Raw genomic sequence first — 21992 nt, 5'->3', positions numbered from 1 at the left:
TGCCTATCACACTACTGAATATTTTTTTTGTGGTATATACAATTTTTAGGTTGCAATTGGTACTCTGGTTCCATCACCACATCCGCCTCAAGGGATCGAGTCTCTGCTCCCTTGCTCACGAAAGGTTCAACACTTGACATTTCAGTGTCTACCTCCTGCAACCTGCACTTCGTGAGTTGATAAGGTTTTCCCTGCTGATAGATGAGCAAACGAGTTATAGGACAGTGGGTCACTTGCAAAGAAAAGTAAAGCTTTGATATAGTCGGGCTTCATCGGTACATGAGACCGGAGTCCAGTGTTCACTGCTAAGATTCCATTCCTCAGACAGAGTTCCTGTAGGACCACTTTCGAAAACCGGTTATATGCAGTTCGAGCAACAGTCTCTCGCTGATAAACCTTTTCAGCATCTGTGATTGTTGAAGGGGCCATATCCAATGTTGAGCGATGTTGCAGGAACAACGAATGACCTGAGGCTGTTGTGTATCTTTTACACTTTTCAGAACAAGGACTAATCCCTTATACTCAAGTGCTCATACTTGCTCAGCAGGGAACAACAAGACCTGGTTGCCCAAGCGATGACAACATCTTATAAAGGTCGGGCAAGTCTGAGCCATGTTCGTCTGTACTCACCAATGCCCTGTATTTGCACTTGCACTTCAGTCAGGGGCCATCGCATCCAGTGATACTTCTCACCACTCACAACCCACACTAAATTCAGTCCTGAACGACTCCTTAGCCTGCTGCCAAGCACTCTGAAGACAACATTCCCACTTATTGAGCCTGCATCCCAGGCATCTACCAAGGAAAGCAGTGAATTGGAAATCTACTCCCAACTCGGCGTCACTGAGGAGGAATACTCCAACATTCAGGTTTTTTTCTTTTGTACAACTGTGTTGCGCTCTCATTGACTCCTAATAGAACTTTCTGCATGATCTTGTCCATGAACACCTCAAGTTAAAAGCGAGCTACTCAAAACAGACGGGTTCTGCTGTGAAAATAGTCTTCTCAAAAGTTTGCTAGGAAACGGCTCGTATTCAGTGTCTATCGCTAATGCCCATTAGGCCAAAGCACAGTATCCCTGCTTTGAGAATCAGGATGAGGCGCTTGAAAACATCCTGAAGAAGCAGCTTAAGAAAGCCAGTAAGGTATGTAAAATTCAGTACTCTTCTCGTGAGTGCTGTATTGACATTGATGAAGGCTTGAGTGCCCTGCTCATTGGGACCACTCATGGGGCACTCGCAAATAGTCTACTTCTTATTTTCACTCTGTTAAACCATATTTAGCAGCTACATATCTCGAAAGTTACTCTCAATATCATCTGGAATATGCCTGCTTCTCAAATTGTTTCAAGTGTTCTAAGTATGCCGGCGCTACAAACTCGGTCTCTTATTCTTCTTATTTTGACCGAATATGTGTTGAAAATGTAACAACACTTTATTTTAGGACATCGTTACAATAATAGACACCATTTTTCAGGCCTTCATAGCAACACATCTTAGTTAGGAGCTGTTTGTCCTACAAATCTAAGATTTTTGTGCAACAATATGATACCTATACAAATCGGTCATCAAACTTAGAAATTGACATTAAATATGTCAGGGGAACACAGGGTTTCACCTATCCCGCACTTTTTAGTGCCTATGTTTACACATATGTGGCCCTTCATATTCGTCACTGTCTGAAGTGATACAGGCTGGTCACGAGCCTAACCTCCTCAAACGGGACGAAAAACGGTGCATTACAAAGTATGAATCCTCGTTCCTCGGACTCTAGCATGCCTGCGGGTGCAAAACCCGATACTGACTTTCTCTCATTTGGTTATCCTCATTTTCACGTTCTCACAGTGGCAACCGACTTCGTCATCTGAGCTTTTGACTCCTAAGTTTGTCTTCGGACCCAGGACCAGGTTCGTCTCAAGTTCCATGCCCTCGTATTTATCTATAACTGACGATGTTAACATCAATGCGTCTATGAGAGACATTCTCGCATTGTGTCTCCCCATTCAGTTACTCTCTGTATATGAAATGAACAATGTGTTGGATGTTGGTTGGAGGATCTCTCTTTTAGGGCCCTCTGAGTAAGACAGGCTCTCCTATCATGGTAGCTCTCATCTTCCGATGAATCACACTAACATACATACTGAGAATTTTTGATGCAGGAAAGGTAAGTCCTTTACCCTTTGGACAGAATGTGCCAGTAACCACGGACACCGTGAACAGGAATCCAGTGTATGCTGGGGGATGTTGTTCGACACAGGAGAGGACTACAACTTTATGTTAGTCCCAATCCCGAAACGACCTGGCGTGAGTAGCCTAGTCACAGTGGATGACCTGTACACTCCATTATGGGTTCACACACTCAATAACAAATGTCAATGGTTCAATTCAGCAAGATATAAATGCCAAGTCGACATCAATATTGATGGGAATGCCCTACATTACTCTGTTCACTTTGCTGATCAACATCAATGCTTCCCTCAGAACTACGGGCTTGAACAGTTATCGGAAGATTTTTACAGCTGTTGGAAGGGCACAATTCTTGTCATCAAAACTGATGACGACAGCAAGCCCAAAGATTGTAAGCTTAAAGACTTACTATATATAAGCAACATACTAGCCACATAAGAACACTACATCACCATACACATTCACTCACTTCTACCAGGTTCCTTGCCATCGTCAACACGCCATCTTCATATGCTACAAAGGTGTAATATTGTTTCAGGTTGAAATTGATGTACAGTCATGTCTGTCCGACAAATGACGAAACAACCTGTAAATTGGTAGAAATAATTTGTACTACTCAAACAGTAAGGCTCAATTAATGGCGAAACAGCCGATATGAACTCATTTGATGCACTCTTACATTATGGTCAAGAAAGGTCATGATAAGCAACTGTTTGTTGGGAAACAAAAGGAGAAGGCCTCTTAAACCTCTCCTGTCAGCGGTAACAGCCAGCTCAAACAAGGCCAACTTTGAAGTCCCTAGGTCTAAAAAAAGGCCAGGGCAGCAGAGCAAACAAGGCCAACTTTGAAGACTGTTGGGCTAAAAAAAGCTCGATGTGACGGAAAGAGCTGGGACAAACAAGGCCAACTTTGAAAAAGGCACTACCACTCACACATATGTGGCCCTTCATATTCGTCGCTGTCTGAAGTGATAACTACATAGCACACCTTCGGGTGCAAAACCCGATACCTAATTTTCTTGACCATCTAAACATCATTCATAATGCTATTACCACAGGTGGTACATCATTTTTTGTTGTTTGTCACTAGCCTTTTTATGAGAGTTCTTGTACTAAGTTATCCTCTCTGCTCGTTGCCGAACTGCTTCACGGTTCGCTCCTCATTAATAAACCCATATACACATCCACTCATTCCCATTGCATCTCCACTAGGTTCATCAACACACCATCCATCAGCGAACCGGTGAAGTCCTGATATGACCTTTTATTTCTCACAAGATATTTGTCAGATGATGGCAGATCACAATTCCTCACAATCTGTTGCAATCCTTGTGTGCTCCTCATGAGGATATATGCAGATTACTCCAGTCTTGTAGCTGGGTAAAATTATATATATATCATTTTCTTATAATTATGAGACAGTGTAATGGAGGAAAAAATTCCCATATCGTAGTCTTCTCAGCTCTTGATGAATGCAAACACCTTCTAGACAACATCGCAAGTAATCGAGAGATAAACTCAAATAAAACTGGAGTTGTCAATGGGTTGGGTGTTGGAAGCCTGTCATGTGACCATCGGGTATGTTTGGCTGAGGTCGGAACATCATGGCATGTGACTGATGTTGAACTTTGCTAGTGTGAATTTCAGGACTTTGTCTTCATAACCACCACCCACTTCCCCACCATCACTCCCTGAGTCCACACATACACCCACTCACCGATGTTGGCCACATCCATGGGCTGGTGTATGTGCTGCTCTAATCTGGCCATATGCTCTCCACACAGTGAGTCCTACCTTTGCACAGTCAAAGCCTCTTCTAACGGATTCATCTAGAATTATGATGAGTTGGCGTGCACCTCCACTCTGTCAGCCCTCCTGCTCGGATCAAGCAGGCTCACCACTTATCCACCCATCTTCTCTGCACCCCCCATCGGCTCATGACGGACTCCCAGAATACACGATCTTATGTGTTCTGGGGGTCAGCGAGTAGCTTCGCCTGCTGTTTCAGCCATCTTTTTTTCCCTTCCCCTTTCCCTTAGCCCAGGCATTCTACAGTACCTTATAGTCATTCATTCTTGTACCTTGTAGCTGCAATTCATATGTTTCAATCCTACAAACCATAATTGAAAGGAATGGACAGTCTAAAATGCAAGAAAATCCCTCAAAAGCTATCAAAATGGATCACGACGTCACAAAAGAATGTATAGCGGCATGATATTGTAAAATCTTGCATTATATTGTGAGAGATTGTCTAAAAGTGCAGCGATGATGAGGCCTCATCAGATGTTGTGAGGAGGTTCGAAATCTTATAGTAAATTGTGATGATTTCAGTGAATTGTAATCAATTTCGTACCTTATGATGGATCATCGTATTTCCCATGATTTGCTGATGTCTTCATATCATTTAAAGTAGAGAAATTTTTTATGTTGTTCCGACCGGCGACCCAACATTCAAAGCAACACTAAGACAGCAATTCTGCAACGGAGAGATGGACAAAAAAATGACACATAAAATTCCAAAAATAAAGATAGATTGACGACTCTCAGCTAGACGAGCAATATCATCAAATTCAAACCCACCGTTATGTTATTCTCTAGGAAACAGTAGTATGTTGGGCTTTAAAAAAACTGTAGTAAAATGGAAACTTGAAGCAAGGTGAACTACAAAAAGCTCTAGAACGGAAAGAGCAAACAAGCAAGGCCAACTTTGAGGAGGGTAAGACCCTCTACTATCGTATCGGGTATACAGGCTGGTCACGAGCCTAACCTCCTCAAACGGGACGAAAAACGGTGCATTACAAAGTACGAATCCTCGTTCCTCAGACTCATAACCTATTGTCTTAGAGAGTGGGATTGTTTATATTCATTTTGTAAGTATAGGCACTTGATATCCATCCCTCCATAGCCCAAGCAACCTTATTATGTATAAACAGCATCAGCGATAAATAAGATAAATCCTATCCCTCAAATCCGACACTTCAGCTCCCCACAAACCATCGCAATCGTAGCACCCAAATGGCACCCCAACTCCATCCCCCCAATCTTCTTCCCAATCACCTCTCTCCCATCCTCAAACTCATACCCAAGCCTCAACAACGCATGCATAAATCATGACACCACTCTGGTCTGTCCGCAAGTTCAGCCATGAGTTCGGAATCGGCGGCCCAGTGGTTCTGCAGCCACTCGTCGCGGCCTTTGCACACTTGGCGCGCGGTGCTGGCAATGGTGGATATGGTTATGGGCAGGGAGGAAGAAGAGGCGGAGGGGAGGAGGGGGGAGAGGCGGTCGTAGAAGTAGGAGAGGAGGAGGACTTTACCGTTTGGGAAGGAGGAGAGGAGGGAGGGTTGGTAGACGCCGTTGAAGGAGCATGGTTTGAGTTCGCATATTCTGTGTGTGCATGTGTATCAGTATGGAGGTTTAGGGAAAAAAAGAGCAGGGACAGGGAAAAAGGAAGGGGGGAGAGAGGGAGGGGAAGACAGAAGGGAGAAGGGAGAAAAAGGATGGAAAAGATAATTAGACAGGGAGGAGGAGAAGAAAGTGCAAGGAAGGAGTAGAAACGAACTTACGCATCCTTTGCCAATACGAGCTGCACCACCCGATCACACACCTCAAAAAAACCAATGTCCTCCCCATCCATCGTCACCTTCCTCTCCACACCCGTCACTTCGACCTTGACAGTCACGACCCTCCGTGTCCCCTTCGCAAGACACGGATTCCCCACCACCGCTTTCGCTTTCGTGCCCTGCAGCGTCGACATGAAATTAACCAATCTATGAACGTGTCTCCTTGTACGCATCAAACCATACCCCAAATACGAGTGTTGGAACATCACATGATTTCGGCTGCCGGATTGGAGGTCGTATTTATGAGGTCGAGGACGGCGTAGGTGGGTGTATCAGGCGGTGTGGAGGCTTTGATGGTTCCCAAGAGGTAATTCGCCGTAATCCATGAGTACACGCCCTCGTCTTTTCTACCACTCCATCTTTCTCCTGTACCTGGAAGGGATAAGAGGAGCGTATCCTCCTTTCCACCGCCTCCGAAATGTCAGCACCTTGTGAACCGGGTAACAAACAAAGTACAGCGGTAGCTTTGACAGCTACAAGTGTACACCCGTGCATGGTATTAGGCACGACGCGGACAGCTTCGCCCAGGAGGACGTCCAAGCTCCGCGAAGCCCCTCTGGGTTACCGGCGAATGAGGATAGGCCAGGTCGTGTCCTTTTAAATGCTTCGTAGTCGTGTTCAGGGGAAGGGCTGCAGTTGTTGGATTTGTAGACGTGGATTCTGGAGCCGGTTGAGCCTACGTCGATCATTTGCACGAGAGGGCCGGAAGAGGAAGAGTGGGGGGTGGGTACAGTGCGTCGTTGACGAGGGCTCTGGACCAGAGTCTGGGTGCGTAATGGGTGGTTTTGGAGCAGGGATGGATGGATGGTGTCGTTCTTGTTGCGTGTGTTGGTGGTGCGTATTGGAGGGGAAGCCGCTGTGCCCTTTTCGTCAGTTTTCTAGAAGGGAAGACGGTGAAGCTTAGCATTCACCTCTAAATCAGCGTCCCAATACCCCGCCACGAGAATGCATGCGCCCTCGGCCCACAAAGCCACATCACCTCAACGAGGAGCGCAGGGCCCAATGGGAACTTCTTCCGCGCCTACCTCTTCGTTCCATCAACTCTACTCGGCCCATGGCGCCTTATAGTCGTTCGTAGTTGCTGCTCCAGGGACATAGAGTTGCCATTAGGTATCGTGACGGGAGGTGACGTTGCTGGTGGGAGTATTGAAAGTTGTGGCGCGAACGAATCCGATAGTGGTGACTTTGGGATTGATCGAGTTTCTAGCTGTCGTCTTTCCGCTGTCCAGCGCACGGTGGAGTGGAGCCGCGAGATGAGCCAACATCCTAAGGGGTGGGAATGGAGAACGTGGCTTTGGGGTTGTTGGGGAGACTGGATTGTGGAAGAGCGTATAGTAGCGTTTGAAAGCAGAATCAGCTGTAGGGATTCATGAGAGGCCATGGCCAATATGAGAGGAGACGTAAACTTACTGAAGTTTGAACCTCGCATTTCGATTTACCCTACATTCCAGCCAGTTCCCCAGCGATGTTGTACAAGCCGATGAAGCTTCAGGCCCAGGATTTGGGATATCTGGCTGGAGCAAGCCGTCTAAGGGGCGCAATCCCCGAGCTGGAAGTCGTGGCGGATAGACTGACTACCACTGAGTAGCGCAGTGCATGACTGCATGCGGAGCATCTGCATCAATATCTGAAGGTGAGCTTAGAGGAAGAAAGCAAACACACCTCTAGGTTCTCCAGCCCAGAGAAAGCAGCGCTCGCCCTCGGATCGCCAGCCTACAAAACGAAGGAGAGGGAAAACAAACAACATTTCGTCATTGTTCTCCAAATAGAAGGATCCAGCAAGGATGGCTGTCGGCCTTATTACAACGCGAGGTCAACGTCATGGGCGATGGTCAAGTTGTTGATCAAATTCAAACAAACATCTCGCGAACGTCTCTTCGCATTCCAACAGTTTTGCTTACTGTGCCTACATAACTACCGTCCTATTACCTCCAACTACAACTCCTACTTTTACAGTCCGAGGTATTTGTCTCCCTAGCCAACTTCTACGCCATCGCCGAAACAGTATGGCTTGCAACGGAGAGGGATCTGGGTAGATGACGAGGTTAAGGTGACGTTGAGGCGACGTTAGAGGGAGTTGGGAGTTCCAGTCGGTCGAAGAAGTGACGTGGAGAACACCAAACAGCCTCGGATTTGGAATTTCCGCGCGTCCGCCCATCCGAGGTATAAGGTATAAGAAACTCCGTAAGTTGTTTCAAACCTATCGAAGCGGATCGAAAGCGAGAGGCCCACAACCATGTCAGAGGAAAACCGGTAAATCTTCTCCAATAGTACGAAAGGCGACTTGGTGAGGCTTGCAGGGGAATGCGATGAGTATTCTTCATTCTCGAGAGGTTAGTTCAACAGCCAGCTGTTGGTCGATTCGTTAGCGACACGATCAACATGAGAAAGACGCGTAGATTTACCGGAAACTCCACGGAGGTCAAGTGAGCTGATCTCCAGCCAGTTCTCCGGAGGTGCTGCATATTTCGCGTAGATGAATCTGGGTTCAGTGAGTCTTCACAAACGGTGGAGAATCCAGACTGATTTCGTGAGAAGTATGACTCGAACATAATGCGAAGTCTGACAGGACCCCGCTCTGTCCGGAGAAGTCGGACCCCTGGGCATGCGCACAAGAGAATTTGGAGATGGATTTCATCGGGACGACATGCACGTTCGACGATATTAGACCGATCGCTCATCATCTAGGGACAATCGAATTGATGAGATATAGGGACCAAAGTGGTTGATTCCGTCCTTCAGCAACTCTCAACCCGACTCCGATGCCAACGAAGTCCTACCACCAGGTCTGAATGCGAAGAGACGGCTCCGGTGTATAAACAGCAATCCCAGTGAGTTATGATGAAGCACGACGATGATTCCACAGCAGAAAAGCAGGTCCCAGTAGCCATCCCATCCTTCAAAACAACAATGAATCCAAGTTGAAGGAGGAACGAATCTAAAGGCTGGATCCTCACGCCAGAGAGAGCTCCGAGGGTGAGAAGTCTCTAGATGGCGGTCCTATTGAATTGGGGGTATGTGGGATGCTGCAGGTTTCATCCGAAGTGTGGATGGCAAGATGGAAGATGATGGCGATGGGTTTCTATTGTCGTTGACACTTCTTCATCCGAAAGAATGGAGCAACCTGTACTTTGGGTCCTTGTAGTTGCCGCTTAGACACACGGCAAACAACTGGCAGAACGCGATGTTGGTGAGGAGTGGACGCAGAGGGTTGGGACGTTCCGGGGTGATGAGCGGAGGTTCTGAGGGTGTGTTGATAGTGGGTGGGGTGGAGGATCGCGTATAGGAATGAAGTTTTTGGGAAGCTGTTCGGGATCGACACCCCGAAACGTATGCGCGGAAATGGCAGGAGACGACAACAGCGGAGGAAACCCAGAGGGTACCCCCCAAGAAGCCGACTGGGGCCTGCAGAGAATGCGACAGATGCTCTTCGGATATAATACAAGAGCCAGCTGTCGGTCGATCCATTAACCACCAGACTAACATGAAAAGGAGGTGCATACTCACTGGAACCTCCATGTAATGGGCTGATTTCCAGCCACTCTCCGCAAGCCGTTGACGTTCCGCGTAAAAGGAACTGGGTTCAACGAGCCGAACACCTTCAAAGATCGCGGATGCTTTGGGTTGTTTTCAAGGCAACCTAACGACGATGGAAGGGTGTTCCAAAGGTGACGTTCGCCTGGCCTGGCGAAGATTTTGAAAGCATGATTGAGAGAGAAGAACGGACTGCTGGGAAAAGTGGGTGAGTTGAGCTCGTCGAAGTCAGAAGGAGGGTGCAAAAGAGGGGGGGAAGGGAAGAAGGAAGAGTACAAGTGAATTAAAGAAATGGGAGGGCAAATCCAGGTAAAGGAATCGCAAACGAAAGTGAAAGTGCAGTAGGACGTGCAATCCCAATAACCTAGGCATTGAAAGGACGAAGGTGGGCGCTACGGGGTAACATCCGAGCGCCAGTGGCGGAGAATGATGACCTCCAATCACGCAATGTACTGCCAACTTCAAACCCCACTCAACAAACCTCAAGGTGTAGCAGGTGCAGCGGATGATTGTGGATGACCGTTGAACCCCTACTATCAAGTGAGTACTCTGCTTCTTTTTATCATTCCAAAATGTTGTGGACGTATTGCTCAATCCGGCCTCGACGTAAAGATGTCGCGGCGCGAGTTTGGTGGTTCTTTATTCAATCCTGAGCTCTCGCTGTTTTCGTCTGAGAGTGGAACCCGCGCGCGATGTTGCCGGCCGAGGTTCCCCTGGGCAGGATCACTTCATCTTTGATCGCCAGAGGTCCCGTGAACGAGCCAAACATCGTCAAAAAACGTTGATGGCTTTCGGTGAATATTGACTTCATGGAGGCTCGCCGTAGGGAGGTTGCGGTGTGGCCGGCTTGAGTAAAGACTCAGCACGGTGACCGCCATCATTGCAATTATCAATGCTTTTGAAACTCACACCCAAGTTTAGCTTGCGTCTTACATCGACGGCTGTGCCCAGTATCAACTAAAATAGCAAGGAAGGTATGCATCGCAATACAAGATGCATAAAGCGTGTTGCTCAACTGGAGTTTTGTGCAGCAGAAAGTCGAAGCGGTTGTACTTTGCGTCTCAGTTTCAGTCGTTCTGGGCTCACGATTATCCATTTCGATTGCGAGACGTAGTGGGTCGAGTGTAGAGTGTAAACGGCTCAGACGCCGCAGTGCTGCTGTAGGATTAAGTGAGGGTTTAGGTGATGAAGCAAGATCATGAGCGATCGATGAGCTCTCCTCCCAGGACCGCCCTCTATAAAATACCTTCGTCTATAATAGGTAACAAGTTGAACTTGAGAGAAGCGCTTCCGGCGCCTCTCGAGTGGGCTCACATGATGACCTGCCCTCATCATGAGGCGATGCAACCGCAACCGCATCTCGGCGCCTCTCGTCTTTCTCACCAACCACCATCACCATGAACGTGAACATCACTAGCAGCACTAACAGCACCGACAACATCTTTGGGTTGGATCCCGGGGCGGGCGACTTTCTGCGTGACTGCGGCAGAGGTGGTCTTCAGGCGCTCGAGATTGTCGCTATGTCTGAGAATGTTTTTTCGCCGAGTTTGAAAGCCGCCGTCGCCGACACCTTGGCCATCATTGACATCACCAAGGTTTGTAGTGCTGCTTAAGCGGATCTGTGACATCTATCTAATGGTTAGAAATAGAAATTTAATACTAATAAGAAAGCCTGGGCTGAGTTCTCGGAGAACCTCATCGCGCAGGTCGAGAAGATTATTCAGTATACCTGTCATTATGGGAAGGATCACGTTCCGCTTGCTTGGCAATCGAGTCTTGAGCATCTCAAAGGGTGTGTGGTTTGACATATCTGTTGCTGATACCGTTTGAATCCGGGGAACTCATTAGCGTTTTGAATTATTTAAAAGAAAGAGGCGCAGATGTTCAACAGTGCAGCCAATGGAGGAGACTTCCCAGTTTTACAGAGGATATGGCATACATTGAGGAGTTTAAAAGCAAATTGAATGAAGCCATGGGTGCTTTCAAGGTATGTAAATTGTTCCTGTCACTTAGTTGACTCACTATTTTCCAAGGTTCAGGCATCTCAGATACTTGAACAAAATTTATACAAGACTAGTATGTCAAATTTTCTACTTTTTTACTTCACCATAATTTTTAAATATCTCACAGGGATTGATACCAGCACAGATACTGAGGCTACAGTAGCCAAACAATCTAGTGAGCTGCTTATCCTTCTAATCTTCTCCTTTCTGATTATTCTACATGTACCCTTTTCCCAGTGAATCAAGTAAGTGTTTTGGCAGGAGCACAGGATATTCAGATGGATAATGCTGTAATTATTGCTGCAAATACTGTGAGTGAAGATGTTCATATGAATGTTCATTCTAATGTGCATATGCAGGTCAACTACAATAATAATGGGGAACTTCCATGCAAAGTCAATGAGAGGATGGAAGAATTAAAGGTATGTTATGACATATGTCAACTAATTTTGTCAGAACTGATAGCAAATGATTCACTAGAAAAATGAATGGTTGAAAGAATTGAAGGCTCCATCACATAAACAGAGGGAAAGATGCATGCCTGGAACTTGTGTGGATGTGCTCAGAGACATCCAAGGGTGGCTTTGTGATCTCAACATGCCAAATATTCTCTGGCTATCTGGAAGTCCTGGTTCTGGAAAGACAACAATTGCTTCAACTGTTGTTGCTGACTTTGAATCTTTCTCTGGGCAATTCTTCTTTCACCATGATCAGGCTGAGTTTTGTGATCCAGACAATCTGTGGAGGCTTCTTGCTTTGGATCTTGCAGTAGGAAACAATGCTCTAGGGAAATCTATAGCTATGGCATTAGAGACACAGAAAGCTAACATCAGAGGTCTTGATATTTCTATGCAATTTGAGCATCTCATTGTTAAACCAGTTCAAGAGCTGTTTCAAGACACTGCAACACCTCTTCTTATTGTTATTGATGCTCTTGATGAATGTGACCAGTATGAGAAGCTTTTACCTTCATTGAAATCCTGGTCTTGGCTGCTTCCCAAGTATCTGAAACTTTTCATCACGAGTCGTCGCTATCTTGATATTCAGAGAACACTGGATTCTGTTAGCCAGCATATTGATCTTCATACTGGAGGCAAAGTTTCTGATCAGACCTCTAAAGATCTTGAGCTTTACTTTACTACAAGGTTCTCTAACATGACTAGATTGCAAACATCATTGCATGTGAACTGGCCTGGTCCAGATAATATTTCTTTTCTTGTAAGGAAGGCTGCAGGCCTCTATATTTGGGCTAAATCTGCAATGGACTTTATTTTGCACAGAGGTGGTGACACTAAAGAAAGGCTGGATGTCATTTGCTCTGACTCTGGGGAAGGCATTCATGCCATTGACACCTTGTACCAGCACATTGTTTTTGTTGCTTTCCAGGGGCTAAGAGAAGCCGAAAAAAAGTCTTTATCATCAGTTTTAGGAACAATTGTTATTGCAAAGAACCCACTTCGTGCAAGTGATCTTGAACAGCTTTTGGGAGTTCAAGGTGCATTGTCAATAGTTAGCCAACTCAGCCCAGTACTGTTAATCAGTGATACTGGCCATTTGCATATCCGTCATCAGTCATTTACAGATTTTCTGCTTGACCGAAAGCGCTCTAAGGCTTTTTGGGTGGATTCTCAGAAGCATAGTCTCTGTTTTGCTGGATCTTGTATGAAATATATGAGTGCTAAGCTCAAATTCAACTTTTTTGATCTGAAAACATCACATATTCTAAATAAAGATATTCCAAATCTGATGGACCATATCAAAAATGTGAAATCTACTGCTCTAGCTCATGCAAGCCACTTCTGGGCAATCTATCTGCAACGGTATTCTGATAAAACATTAGAGGAGGAGATATTGGTTCAGATGGAGATATTCTTGATGAACCATCTTTTACATTGGCTAGAAATTATGAGCCTAATGGGGGCTGTAAACCATGCTGCCCACTTACTGCTGTTGACTGAAAATTGGTGTAGTGTAAGTGTTTTATGTATATATACATACTATCATGATACTGATATGAACAAATTAAATGTAGGTATTGAAGCCTAGTATGTCAGAGTTTGCAAGTGATGCAAACCAATTTATAATGACATTCTTTGAGCCAATATCTGATGCAGCACCACACATTTACATCTCAGCACTGCCATTTGCACCACAAGATTCTAAAATATCTATGCATTTCATGAGATATTTTGCAAAGACTTTGACAATTGAGAATGGTCAAATTAAACAGTGGCCAGACAGGTGCCTTCTGAGAATAAAGACTAGGAATGGTCCACTTGCGTATTCGCCTGATGGCAGGCACATTGTCTCTGGATTTGTAGGAGCTGTTCAGGTCTGGGATGCTCTCACAGGCAATAATATCATTAGTTTAAAAGGCCATGCTCACTATATAAGTTCAGTTGCATATTCTCCTAATGGAAAACACATAATCTCAGGATCTTGGGACAAGACAATTAAAATCTGGGATGCTTTAACAGGCCAGTGTGTCATGGGTCCTCTTGAAGGTCATTGTGACACAATTAGCTCTGTTGCAGTTTCTCCAGATGGTGGGCACATTGTCTCTGGATCTAGAGATACAACAATCAGAGTCTGGAATACTCTGACAGGCCAGAGTGTCATGAATCCTCTAACAGGCCATCACCTTGGTGTTACTTCAGTTGCATATTCTCCAAGTGGCAGGCACATTGTCTCAGGGTCCCTTGATGGCACAATCAGAATCTGGAATGCTGGAACAGGTCAGTGTGTGATGGATCCACTCATTGGTCACAATTCCATAGTCAACTGTGTTGCATATTCTCCTAATGGAATGAATATTGTTTCTGGATCTGTTGATAAGACAATCAGAGTCTGGGATGCTCTATCTGGTCAGAGTGTAATGGTTCTTTATAGGGGCTCTGATCCCATCGGAAGAGTAACTTTTTCTCCTGATGGCAAGCACATTGTTTGTGCAACTCAATACCGCATAATTAGATTCTGGAATGCTCTGACAAGTGAGTGTATGTTAAGTCCTCTTGAAGATGATGAACACTCAGTTTCTTTTGTGGCTTTTTCACCCAATGGAAAGCATATTATTTCTGGATGTGGGAACAATACAATCAAAGTTTGGGATGCTCTGACAGGCCACACTGAGATAGATCATGTAAGAGGCCATAACAATGGGATAAGATCAGTTGCATTTTCTCCTAATGGCAAACACATTGTCTCTGGGTCTAATGATGCAACACTCAGAGTTTGGGATGCTCTGACAGGTCTAAGTGTCATGGGTCCACTTAGAGGTCATTACCGTCAGGTTACATCAGTTGCATTTTCTCCTGATGGCAGATACATTGCCTCTGGATCTCATGATTGCACAATCAGAGTCTGGGATGCTTTAACAGGTCAGAGTGCCATGGATCCTCTCAAAGGCCATGATAACGGAGTTATTTCTGTTGTATTTTCTCCTGATGGTAGATACATTGCCTCTGGATCATGGGACAAGACAGTCAGAGTCTGGAATGCACTGACAGGGCAGAGTGTCTTGAATCCTTTCATAGGTCACACTCATCGGATTAATTCAGTTTCATTTTCTCCAGATGGCAAATTCATCATCTCTGGGTCTGAAGACAGAAGAATCAGAGCATGGGATGCCCTGACAGGTCAAAGTATAATGAAACCTCTTATAGGTCATAAGGGTGGTGTTGAGTCTGTTGCCTTTTCTCCTGATGGAAGGTACATTGTGTCTGGATCTAATGATGAAGCTATCAGAGTGTGGGATTTCAATGCAGGACAGAGTGTCATGGATCCTCTAAAAGGCCATGGTGATGATGTTACTTCAGTTGCATTCTCTCCTGATGGGAAGTACATTGTTTCTGGTTCATGTGACAAAACAATTAGACTCTGGGATGCTGTAACAGGTCACACTTTGGGAGATCCATTCAAAGGCCATTATGAAGCTGTTCTATCAGTTGTTTTTTCACCTGATGGTAGACATATTGCTTCTGGATCTTCAGACAATACCATCAGACTCTGGGATGCTCATGGAGGCTGCATAGACTTAAATCCCTCAGCTCCTTCAGTTCCATTGCCATCCAGATTTTTGCCATCTGAAGTCAGAAATAATGTTAATGACAGTGGTACCCACCATAATGTATCCCACATAGTGAAGAGTAAACCTGTTGTCTTTTATCCCTCTCAAAGACATAAATCTGATAATTGGATCATTGGAGAAGATTTCAGATCACATCTCTTCTGGGTGCCACCACACAATAAACATGGTTTATTTTTTCCAAGAACAGTCAATGTACTGGGCACCACTCCAACTATACTTGATTTTAGTAACTTTGTCCATGGTACAAATTGGAGTCAATGTTTTTCACCAGCCTTATAATAGCATTCAATGCAGGTGCTGGTTTATTGCCTATGTGAACAACCTTTTACCAGTTGGCAGAACATTCTTTGGCCCTTGGGGGACTCTCAAAATGACATGTTTTTTCTTTTCTTTTGAGGTCTTTGTTTTGAGTCCATTTTGTATGTATAAGCTAAGTTCTGTGTTTCACATAGTAAATATGATGTACAGTAGCTATCTTTCCCCTCCAAAAAAAAACATTGTGCATATGATGGCTCTATGCAAAAAGTAAGCCATAACCCTTTGGTATGTATGTGTAAGTTGTAATCACTTCTGCTTTGATATAATCGTGCTGGACAATCACAAGGATGCATGGACTAAGACTACAACTTCCCAGGTATTCTACCTAGTACTATCTTGGAGAATTCCTGAGATTATTTACATTCACAGATCAAGTATATCAGATCCCTCCATAGTCCACATAACCTCATTATCCATAAACACCATCAGTGATAATTAAAATAAAACCTATCCCACCCTCAAATCCGACACTTCAGCTCCCCCCAACCATCGCAGTTGTAGCACCCAAACACTAACCCATCTCTGTCCCTCCAATCTTCTTCCCAATCGCCACCTCTCTCCCATCCTCAAACTCATACCCAAGCCTCAACAATGCATGCATGAACGTCAAATCAAGGCACCACTCTGGCTCTCTGCGAGTTCATCCATGAGTCACTTCAGGCAACCATCTAAAGGTACCCTCTTAGGGTAGTTAGTCCATGCCAATAAGACTACCATATGAGGGGCCAATACCATGGTATATCCCACCTATTTTTTGGAGTCCCTTGGGGTAGCCACATATTCCCTTGGGATTCCCCTGATATTCTTCTGGACTTCCATAATTGGCCTCTCCTGTCTTGGGATCCAAGTGATGTGGGAGTCCCTTAGGAGTTGTTCCATGGGATTCCTTTAACTAAGGGATTCCCATCTAATTTCTTTCTGGTATAATGGGACTCCCAAGGATCAAAGTACCCAAGTTAATAACTTAATTCAGACGAACAAGAAATCAAGGCAAGGATGTGGTCACTGAAGCCGTCCGCCTTCGGAAAGCACATGACATTTTGAAAACATGCATTCAAGAACAGGAAAACATCATTCTCGACTCCTCTTCATCTGAGTATCAGCTTTGTGATGCTGAATTGCGACTTGCTGAGCCAAAGAAGGCACTTAAGTCTGTGGAATCCCTTGTCCATGGTTCAGAAAATGCACTTGGCATCCAAGAACAAACCAAACTTGAGAAGCTACAAAACAATCCATTCATCGCAGCCAGGATGAATGCCAGGGCACTCAAACTACATCTACGTGACAGATTATGCTCTCAGAAATTCGAGCTGGACTGGATTGAGAGATCATATCACAAGCACATCAATGGTATGCCATCGACCCCTCACAACACTGAATACATAGTGCTAACTATTGATCAGAGCAGAAGGTTCATCATCATCTTGAAGACTCAGTAAAGCGATGTGATCCCAGCATACAAAGACTCACTCACGACTACAACAATCTAGTTGATGTGATGCTGCACCTCAAATCACAGCACAAGGCACCTGCTCGCTCAGTTTGCCCCTCCAAGATCATCATGGCAGGTCTCTTTACTCTGGATGTAGATGACGACATTTGGCAGGATATCAGCCTGGATGATACCCTGGATTGCACCACTACAGATCCACCCCTGTGGCTCTGCAATGATCATGTAAGATCTGGAATTCACAGTACTTTACCCTCCTCCATGAGTTCCGGCAGATTCCGCTGCAATCCCACGGAATGTTGGAATTCCACTGGGAATCCACAGGAATGGTAGGAATGTACAATTCCTGTGGATTCCCATGGATTCCCAGTGGAATTCCAGGGAAATTCCATGGAAATTCCAGAATGATTCCTATGGATTCCCAGTGGAATTTGAATGGGATTCCTGTGGATTCCTAGTGGAATTGCAGGGAAATTTCATGGAAATTCCAGTCAAATTCCCATACTTCTAAGTTCAATCACCGTAAAAATAGAGTAATATATATTAAGGACATAAACATTGGTACAATTAAGTATACTAGAAATTGAAGTCTATTGAATTGGACTACATAAATTTATTTTACAAGATTTAATATTAAAGGGAGGGGGGAGGGAGTGTTGAAGAGTGATGAAGGGAGGGGCATGGGATGGAGGGGGGAGAGTGAGGGGGAGGGAGGGGTCAGTACTTTACAGTGCCCCACCTATTTCTGCAGGAATAGGACTGGAATCAAGCAGAGTAAGTTTTTTTCCACTCCAACCTTATCCTGATGACTTGCTACTCATATTTCCTTATAAAATTCACATGTAGAAGTCACATAGATTGAGTTGTTATGTATTTGAAATATATTATTACACACACTACACAGTTTATCTTAAAGGGAGGGGGGAGGGGAGGGACAAGGTGGGGTGTATTCATATTTTGGGAGGGACAAGGAAGAGGGAAGAACAAGGCAGGGGAGGGAGGAAGAGGGAAGGACAAGAAAGAGGGAAGAAAGGGGGAGGGACAAGAAAGAGGGAAGAAAGGGGGAGGGACAAGAAAGGGGGAAAGGGGGGAGGAGGAAGGGAGGAAGGGAGGAAGGGAATGGTGGAAGGGAGAGGGGTGTAGCTGGAACCTCACCTATCATCGTCTCGTGTCAGTGTCGCATCGTCGTGTCCCATTTCGTTGTCAGCTCCTCATCATGTGTTCATGTTTTCATCATGTGCCTGCATTTTTGCATGTGGGTGCTGGGGTGTGTGTGTGTTCGTGGGCAGGGTGTGACGTGGCACAGTGGGCGTTGGCATTGTTGTTGTCGTGGGTGCTGGGGCGTTGTTGTGGGCATCGTTGGCGTGGACGTGTTGGCGTGGAGCTGTTGTGTGGGCGGTGCATGTTTTTCAGTGGGTGGTGCATGTTTTTCGGTGGGCGCTTGTGTTTTCGGTGGCGGTGGGGCATTTTTGTGGGTGGGGTATGGTTTTCGGTGGCGGTGGGGCATTTTTGTGGGTGGGGTATGGTTTTCGTAGGTGCTGGGGCGTTTTTGTGGGCACTTGGTGGTCATCGTTTGGTGACGTGGCATGGCCCTGTTGTTGTTGAAGGGTGATGGTGGTGGCATGGCATTGGTGGCAGTGACGAGCATGTAGTGGTGGTGGTGGTGGTGGAAGAAAAGAGTGGCCGTGTTTGGTGAGCATGTTTGCCAAACAAATGATATTTGTTCTCCATCAAAAATAAACAAGGAATAATACATAACAATGGAATTCCTTGGATTCTGTCAGGAATCATTCCCGGAGCCTCCCGGAATCCGACCATTTCCATTGGAATTCCTTGGAAAAAAGTGGGAATTTCCATGGAATTGGAAACCAAAATGGCTGATGCTCCAGCCAGTTGCTTTCCATAGAAATTCCATGGAATTCCATGGAATTCTGACTTTCCAGTGGGAATCTGGTGGAATCCGCAGGAACTCATGGAGGAGAGTAAAGACCTCTTACCAGTTGGTAGAACATTCTTTGTGAGAGCCTTGAAGTGACATGTGTTTTTTTGGACAGTAGCAGGCACAATAGTGTCTGGTTTTGGGTCTATTCTATTACCTGTATATGTTTGAAAGTTAGTTCTGTGCAAGGGGGGAGCAGGATTTGAATCTGCCATATGGGGTTGGTTGGTTAGTCCAGCTGGCAGGCTGTTAAATCTTTTTATTTAAAGTACCAATTTCAGGTAATCTATGGGTCGGATGAGCTCAGTGTGATCTCTGAGGTGTTCTGCAAGCTGTCCTCACTTACCAAGTGCAGTACTTCCTATGCTATTCACACTTGTGATCTAAGAAGCCTGGTATATGATATAGATTGAGGACAATATTTCTTCTGTGAGTGCTACCTCTTCTGGAATGTCTTCTGTTTCTACTTCGCGAGTTGAATGTGAACGCGGAATAAGCTACATGAGCATCAGAGAACTCGAGGAGGTTTGTGACTAATAATCTATTAATCTATTCATTATTTCAATACTGATTGTACAATTACTAATAGGCTCTGCAAAACACGTACAAAGAACTTGACAACGCAAACCACATCATCAACATGCTCAGACTGGAGCTTGCAAGCGAAAAGGTCAAGAAGAGCCATAAAGGATCCAAATCAGATGTACCAGAAGAACTCTTGACAGCGGATCAAGAGATCGCCAAGCTTGCCCAGATCTATCTCCTCTTCCATCAACCATGGGTTCACACCAACGACTTTTGCTGACCAAAGCCTTCATTCGACTTCAACAGCAGTGAACGATACTCAACTGAGGGCAACATCATGTTAGGCGCTAGTGCAGAGTTGTATGAGTGTGTTCCAGAGTGCCTCCATGACTACATGCAAAGTCACAGTGACTTTGGCGCTAAGGTCAGTTCACACTTCCTCAAATCAAAATACTTTTTGACGCTTTTTGTAGTTTACAAAAGAGCTTTCATCCAGCCACTCCAGCATGATTGATCGCCTGTGGAAGAATGCCACATCAATCTTTGGTCTTTCTGCAGAGTGTCTTGCACGAAAATTCGATTGCACAGGCAATCCGACCATCAAGAATTTGCTCGGTTACAATGCAAATGGCATGACAGTTGGTGCACGGTACCCCAAATTACCGCCATTCTTCTTTCAGGATGGATGCATCACCAATTGGACATATTTGTTTCGAAGCGAGTACTTACTCAAGGTATGCTCATATTTCCAAACACAGATTCATGCTTGTTCTAAATATTTCTGGTCATTAGTTAGCTCTCTTGATCATCTATGGTCCAACTGTAGCGCTTGGTAGCGCACTTCCGGTATTTCGGTCAAACAGCCCTTACGCCTCTCGTAAGTCTGGGACAACATCTGGACTGATTTGTTGTGTGGCAATTTTGGTGTGTCCCGCTTCTTATTTTTGTCCTGTTAAGGCTTTGAATTGATCAAATGTACATTTAGGCACATTTTATTTTGTCAACAGATATGGAATTCACAGGAACCAGAGTTGGTAATATCACCGGCATTACCTATTTTGCTGATTTCGAGGCTTACAAAAAGGTGAAAATGGCTTGTTTTGTCTAAAACAGGCCAAAAATGACCAAAATAGCACAAAATGACCATTTTCTGGAGGCTCTACAAGCATAACCACTCAGTATTTTTAACTAATTCTTTGATAGGCTCATTCAGGTTGACCAGAGGTATGTTCTGGCTACCTCCCCAGTTAGCGCATATTTTTTTTTTCAGATGCCAAAAATGGCCTCCAGAATAAAAACCTTCTCAAGGCTCCAGCTTTCACTGAAATTAGTCCATACCAAGGGAAGTGTAACACAACTACATAATGTAAAAGAATACACAAATACATTTGAGGTACAATAGATCCTTAGAAAGAACCAGAAAAATGAACCAACCTTCATTCTTTTTGCACTCAACTGTATGTATATAGTAGATTTCTATTGTGCAAAGGCAACCTCCAAATGTAGAGAAATTGCTGTTACTATTTTTAAAATGTATCATAAACTATGTCCACAGGACAAAAGGTTGTTGAGAATTTAAAATTTGTAAATGGAATGGATTTCATGAACAATTTAATTTGTCTGTTTGGCACTAGGCAAAACTTTAATTTTTAGCAGAGCTTCACCTAGGGAACACAGTTGTGGACAAATTTAAACATTAAGCACATTAATTGTTTTCATTCTGTCAGCCCCCTTTTATTTACTTACTGTAACTGTGTACAAGAGCTGTGACTTCTTCAGAATGATAGATTCTGGCATTATTGAGAAGTGGTGTTGCACAATCCTTGGTAAGTGTGATGACCAGTGACATGCCGTGACATAGCGTCACAGGGCCAATTTCTTGAGACATGGACTTTGTACCTTCCACAACACCAATTCAATATATTTTTTGCACTGGGTTTGAGGGAATGATGTGATTGAATCCACTGAGAGAGTTTTCCATGTAGAAATTTTATTTATTGCTCCAAAAATGCGAAATCAGCTTGTTTTCCCTGCCAAATTTGGCACTCTGGAGAGATTGGACTATAGCTTTCCAACCACAACACGTATGAGCATGGTTTGTAGGAGGATATTACTTAGAATTTGAATTCTAATCGATCTACGGATTCAGAGTTTTTATTTGTGGCCCCTATGTCGAGATCACCCCTAAGAATGGGCACTTTAACATAGTTATGAGGTAGTAATTAAAATTCTGGACCTGTAGGATTGAAGCCACATATTAATCGGGGGATCCTCTAGAGTCTCTGCAATTCTAAGCCAAAATCCTATCCATTGTGAAGCTGATAACTC

At 44.7% G+C, this 21992-nt stretch overlaps 7 protein-coding genes across 7 annotated transcripts; 4 read left to right on the top strand and 3 right to left on the bottom strand.

Annotated features, from left to right (window-relative positions):
- Nucleotides 1-3858: 3858 nt before the first annotated feature.
- LACBIDRAFT_314648 (uncharacterized protein) lies at nt 3859-4298 on the top strand. The gene is made up of 2 exons (XM_001889121.1): nt 3859-3968; nt 4019-4298. Exons 1-2 carry the CDS (start codon nt 3955-3957, stop codon nt 4173-4175), a joined length of 171 nt encoding a protein of 56 aa, XP_001889156.1. The 5' UTR covers nt 3859-3954; the 3' UTR covers nt 4176-4298.
- A 907-nt stretch (nt 4299-5205) lies between these two features.
- On the bottom strand, nt 5206-6014 carry LACBIDRAFT_314647 (uncharacterized protein; the record flags this gene model as incomplete). Its single annotated transcript, XM_001889102.1, has 2 exons — nt 5206-5572; nt 5752-6014. 2 exons carry the CDS (start codon nt 6012-6014, stop codon nt 5275-5277), a joined length of 561 nt encoding a protein of 186 aa, XP_001889137.1. The 3' UTR covers nt 5206-5274.
- Nucleotides 6015-6048: 34 nt separating this feature from the next.
- On the bottom strand, nt 6049-6497 carry LACBIDRAFT_314646 (uncharacterized protein; the record flags this gene model as incomplete). The annotated part of the gene is made up of 2 exons (XM_001889101.1): nt 6049-6326; nt 6392-6497. The coding sequence occupies 2 exons, from the start codon at nt 6495-6497 to the stop codon at nt 6049-6051; spliced, it is 384 nt and encodes a 127-aa protein (XP_001889136.1).
- A 2413-nt stretch (nt 6498-8910) lies between these two features.
- On the bottom strand, nt 8911-10438 carry LACBIDRAFT_334355 (uncharacterized protein; the record flags this gene model as incomplete). Its single annotated transcript, XM_001889100.1, has 4 exons — nt 8911-9213; nt 9293-9314; nt 9824-9872; nt 10252-10438. 4 exons carry the CDS (start codon nt 10436-10438, stop codon nt 8911-8913), a joined length of 561 nt encoding a protein of 186 aa, XP_001889135.1.
- A 301-nt stretch (nt 10439-10739) lies between these two features.
- LACBIDRAFT_314645 (uncharacterized protein) lies at nt 10740-15711 on the top strand (the record flags this gene model as incomplete). Its single annotated transcript, XM_001889120.1, has 9 exons — nt 10740-10937; nt 10992-11134; nt 11191-11329; nt 11376-11418; nt 11473-11520; nt 11583-11656; nt 11705-11767; nt 11826-13316; nt 13378-15711. The coding sequence occupies 9 exons, from the start codon at nt 10740-10742 to the stop codon at nt 15709-15711; spliced, it is 4533 nt and encodes a 1510-aa protein (XP_001889155.1).
- A 1289-nt stretch (nt 15712-17000) lies between these two features.
- Nucleotides 17001-17658, top strand: LACBIDRAFT_334353 (uncharacterized protein; the record flags this gene model as incomplete). The annotated part of the gene is made up of 3 exons (XM_001889119.1): nt 17001-17100; nt 17154-17425; nt 17446-17658. The coding sequence occupies 3 exons, from the start codon at nt 17001-17003 to the stop codon at nt 17656-17658; spliced, it is 585 nt and encodes a 194-aa protein (XP_001889154.1).
- A 1302-nt stretch (nt 17659-18960) lies between these two features.
- Nucleotides 18961-21852, top strand: LACBIDRAFT_334352 (uncharacterized protein; the record flags this gene model as incomplete). The annotated part of the gene is given in 13 exon segments (XM_001889118.1): nt 18961-19217; nt 19255-19312; nt 19421-19534; nt 19554-19568; nt 19729-19920; nt 19951-20088; nt 20138-20398; nt 20457-20541; nt 20868-20888; nt 21220-21282; nt 21452-21490; nt 21650-21759; nt 21814-21852. The coding sequence occupies 13 exon segments, from the start codon at nt 18961-18963 to the stop codon at nt 21850-21852; spliced, it is 1392 nt and encodes a 463-aa protein (XP_001889153.1).
- Between the last annotated feature and the right edge of the window lie 140 nt (nt 21853-21992).

Source organism: Laccaria bicolor, genomic scaffold, assembly GCF_000143565.1.
Source record: "Laccaria bicolor S238N-H82 LACBIscaffold_62 genomic scaffold, whole genome shotgun sequence".
NCBI lineage: Eukaryota > Fungi > Basidiomycota > Agaricomycetes > Agaricales > Hydnangiaceae > Laccaria > Laccaria bicolor.
Note: the sequence above shows the minus strand (reverse complement) of the source record. Positions and strands in the feature narration are given on the sequence as shown.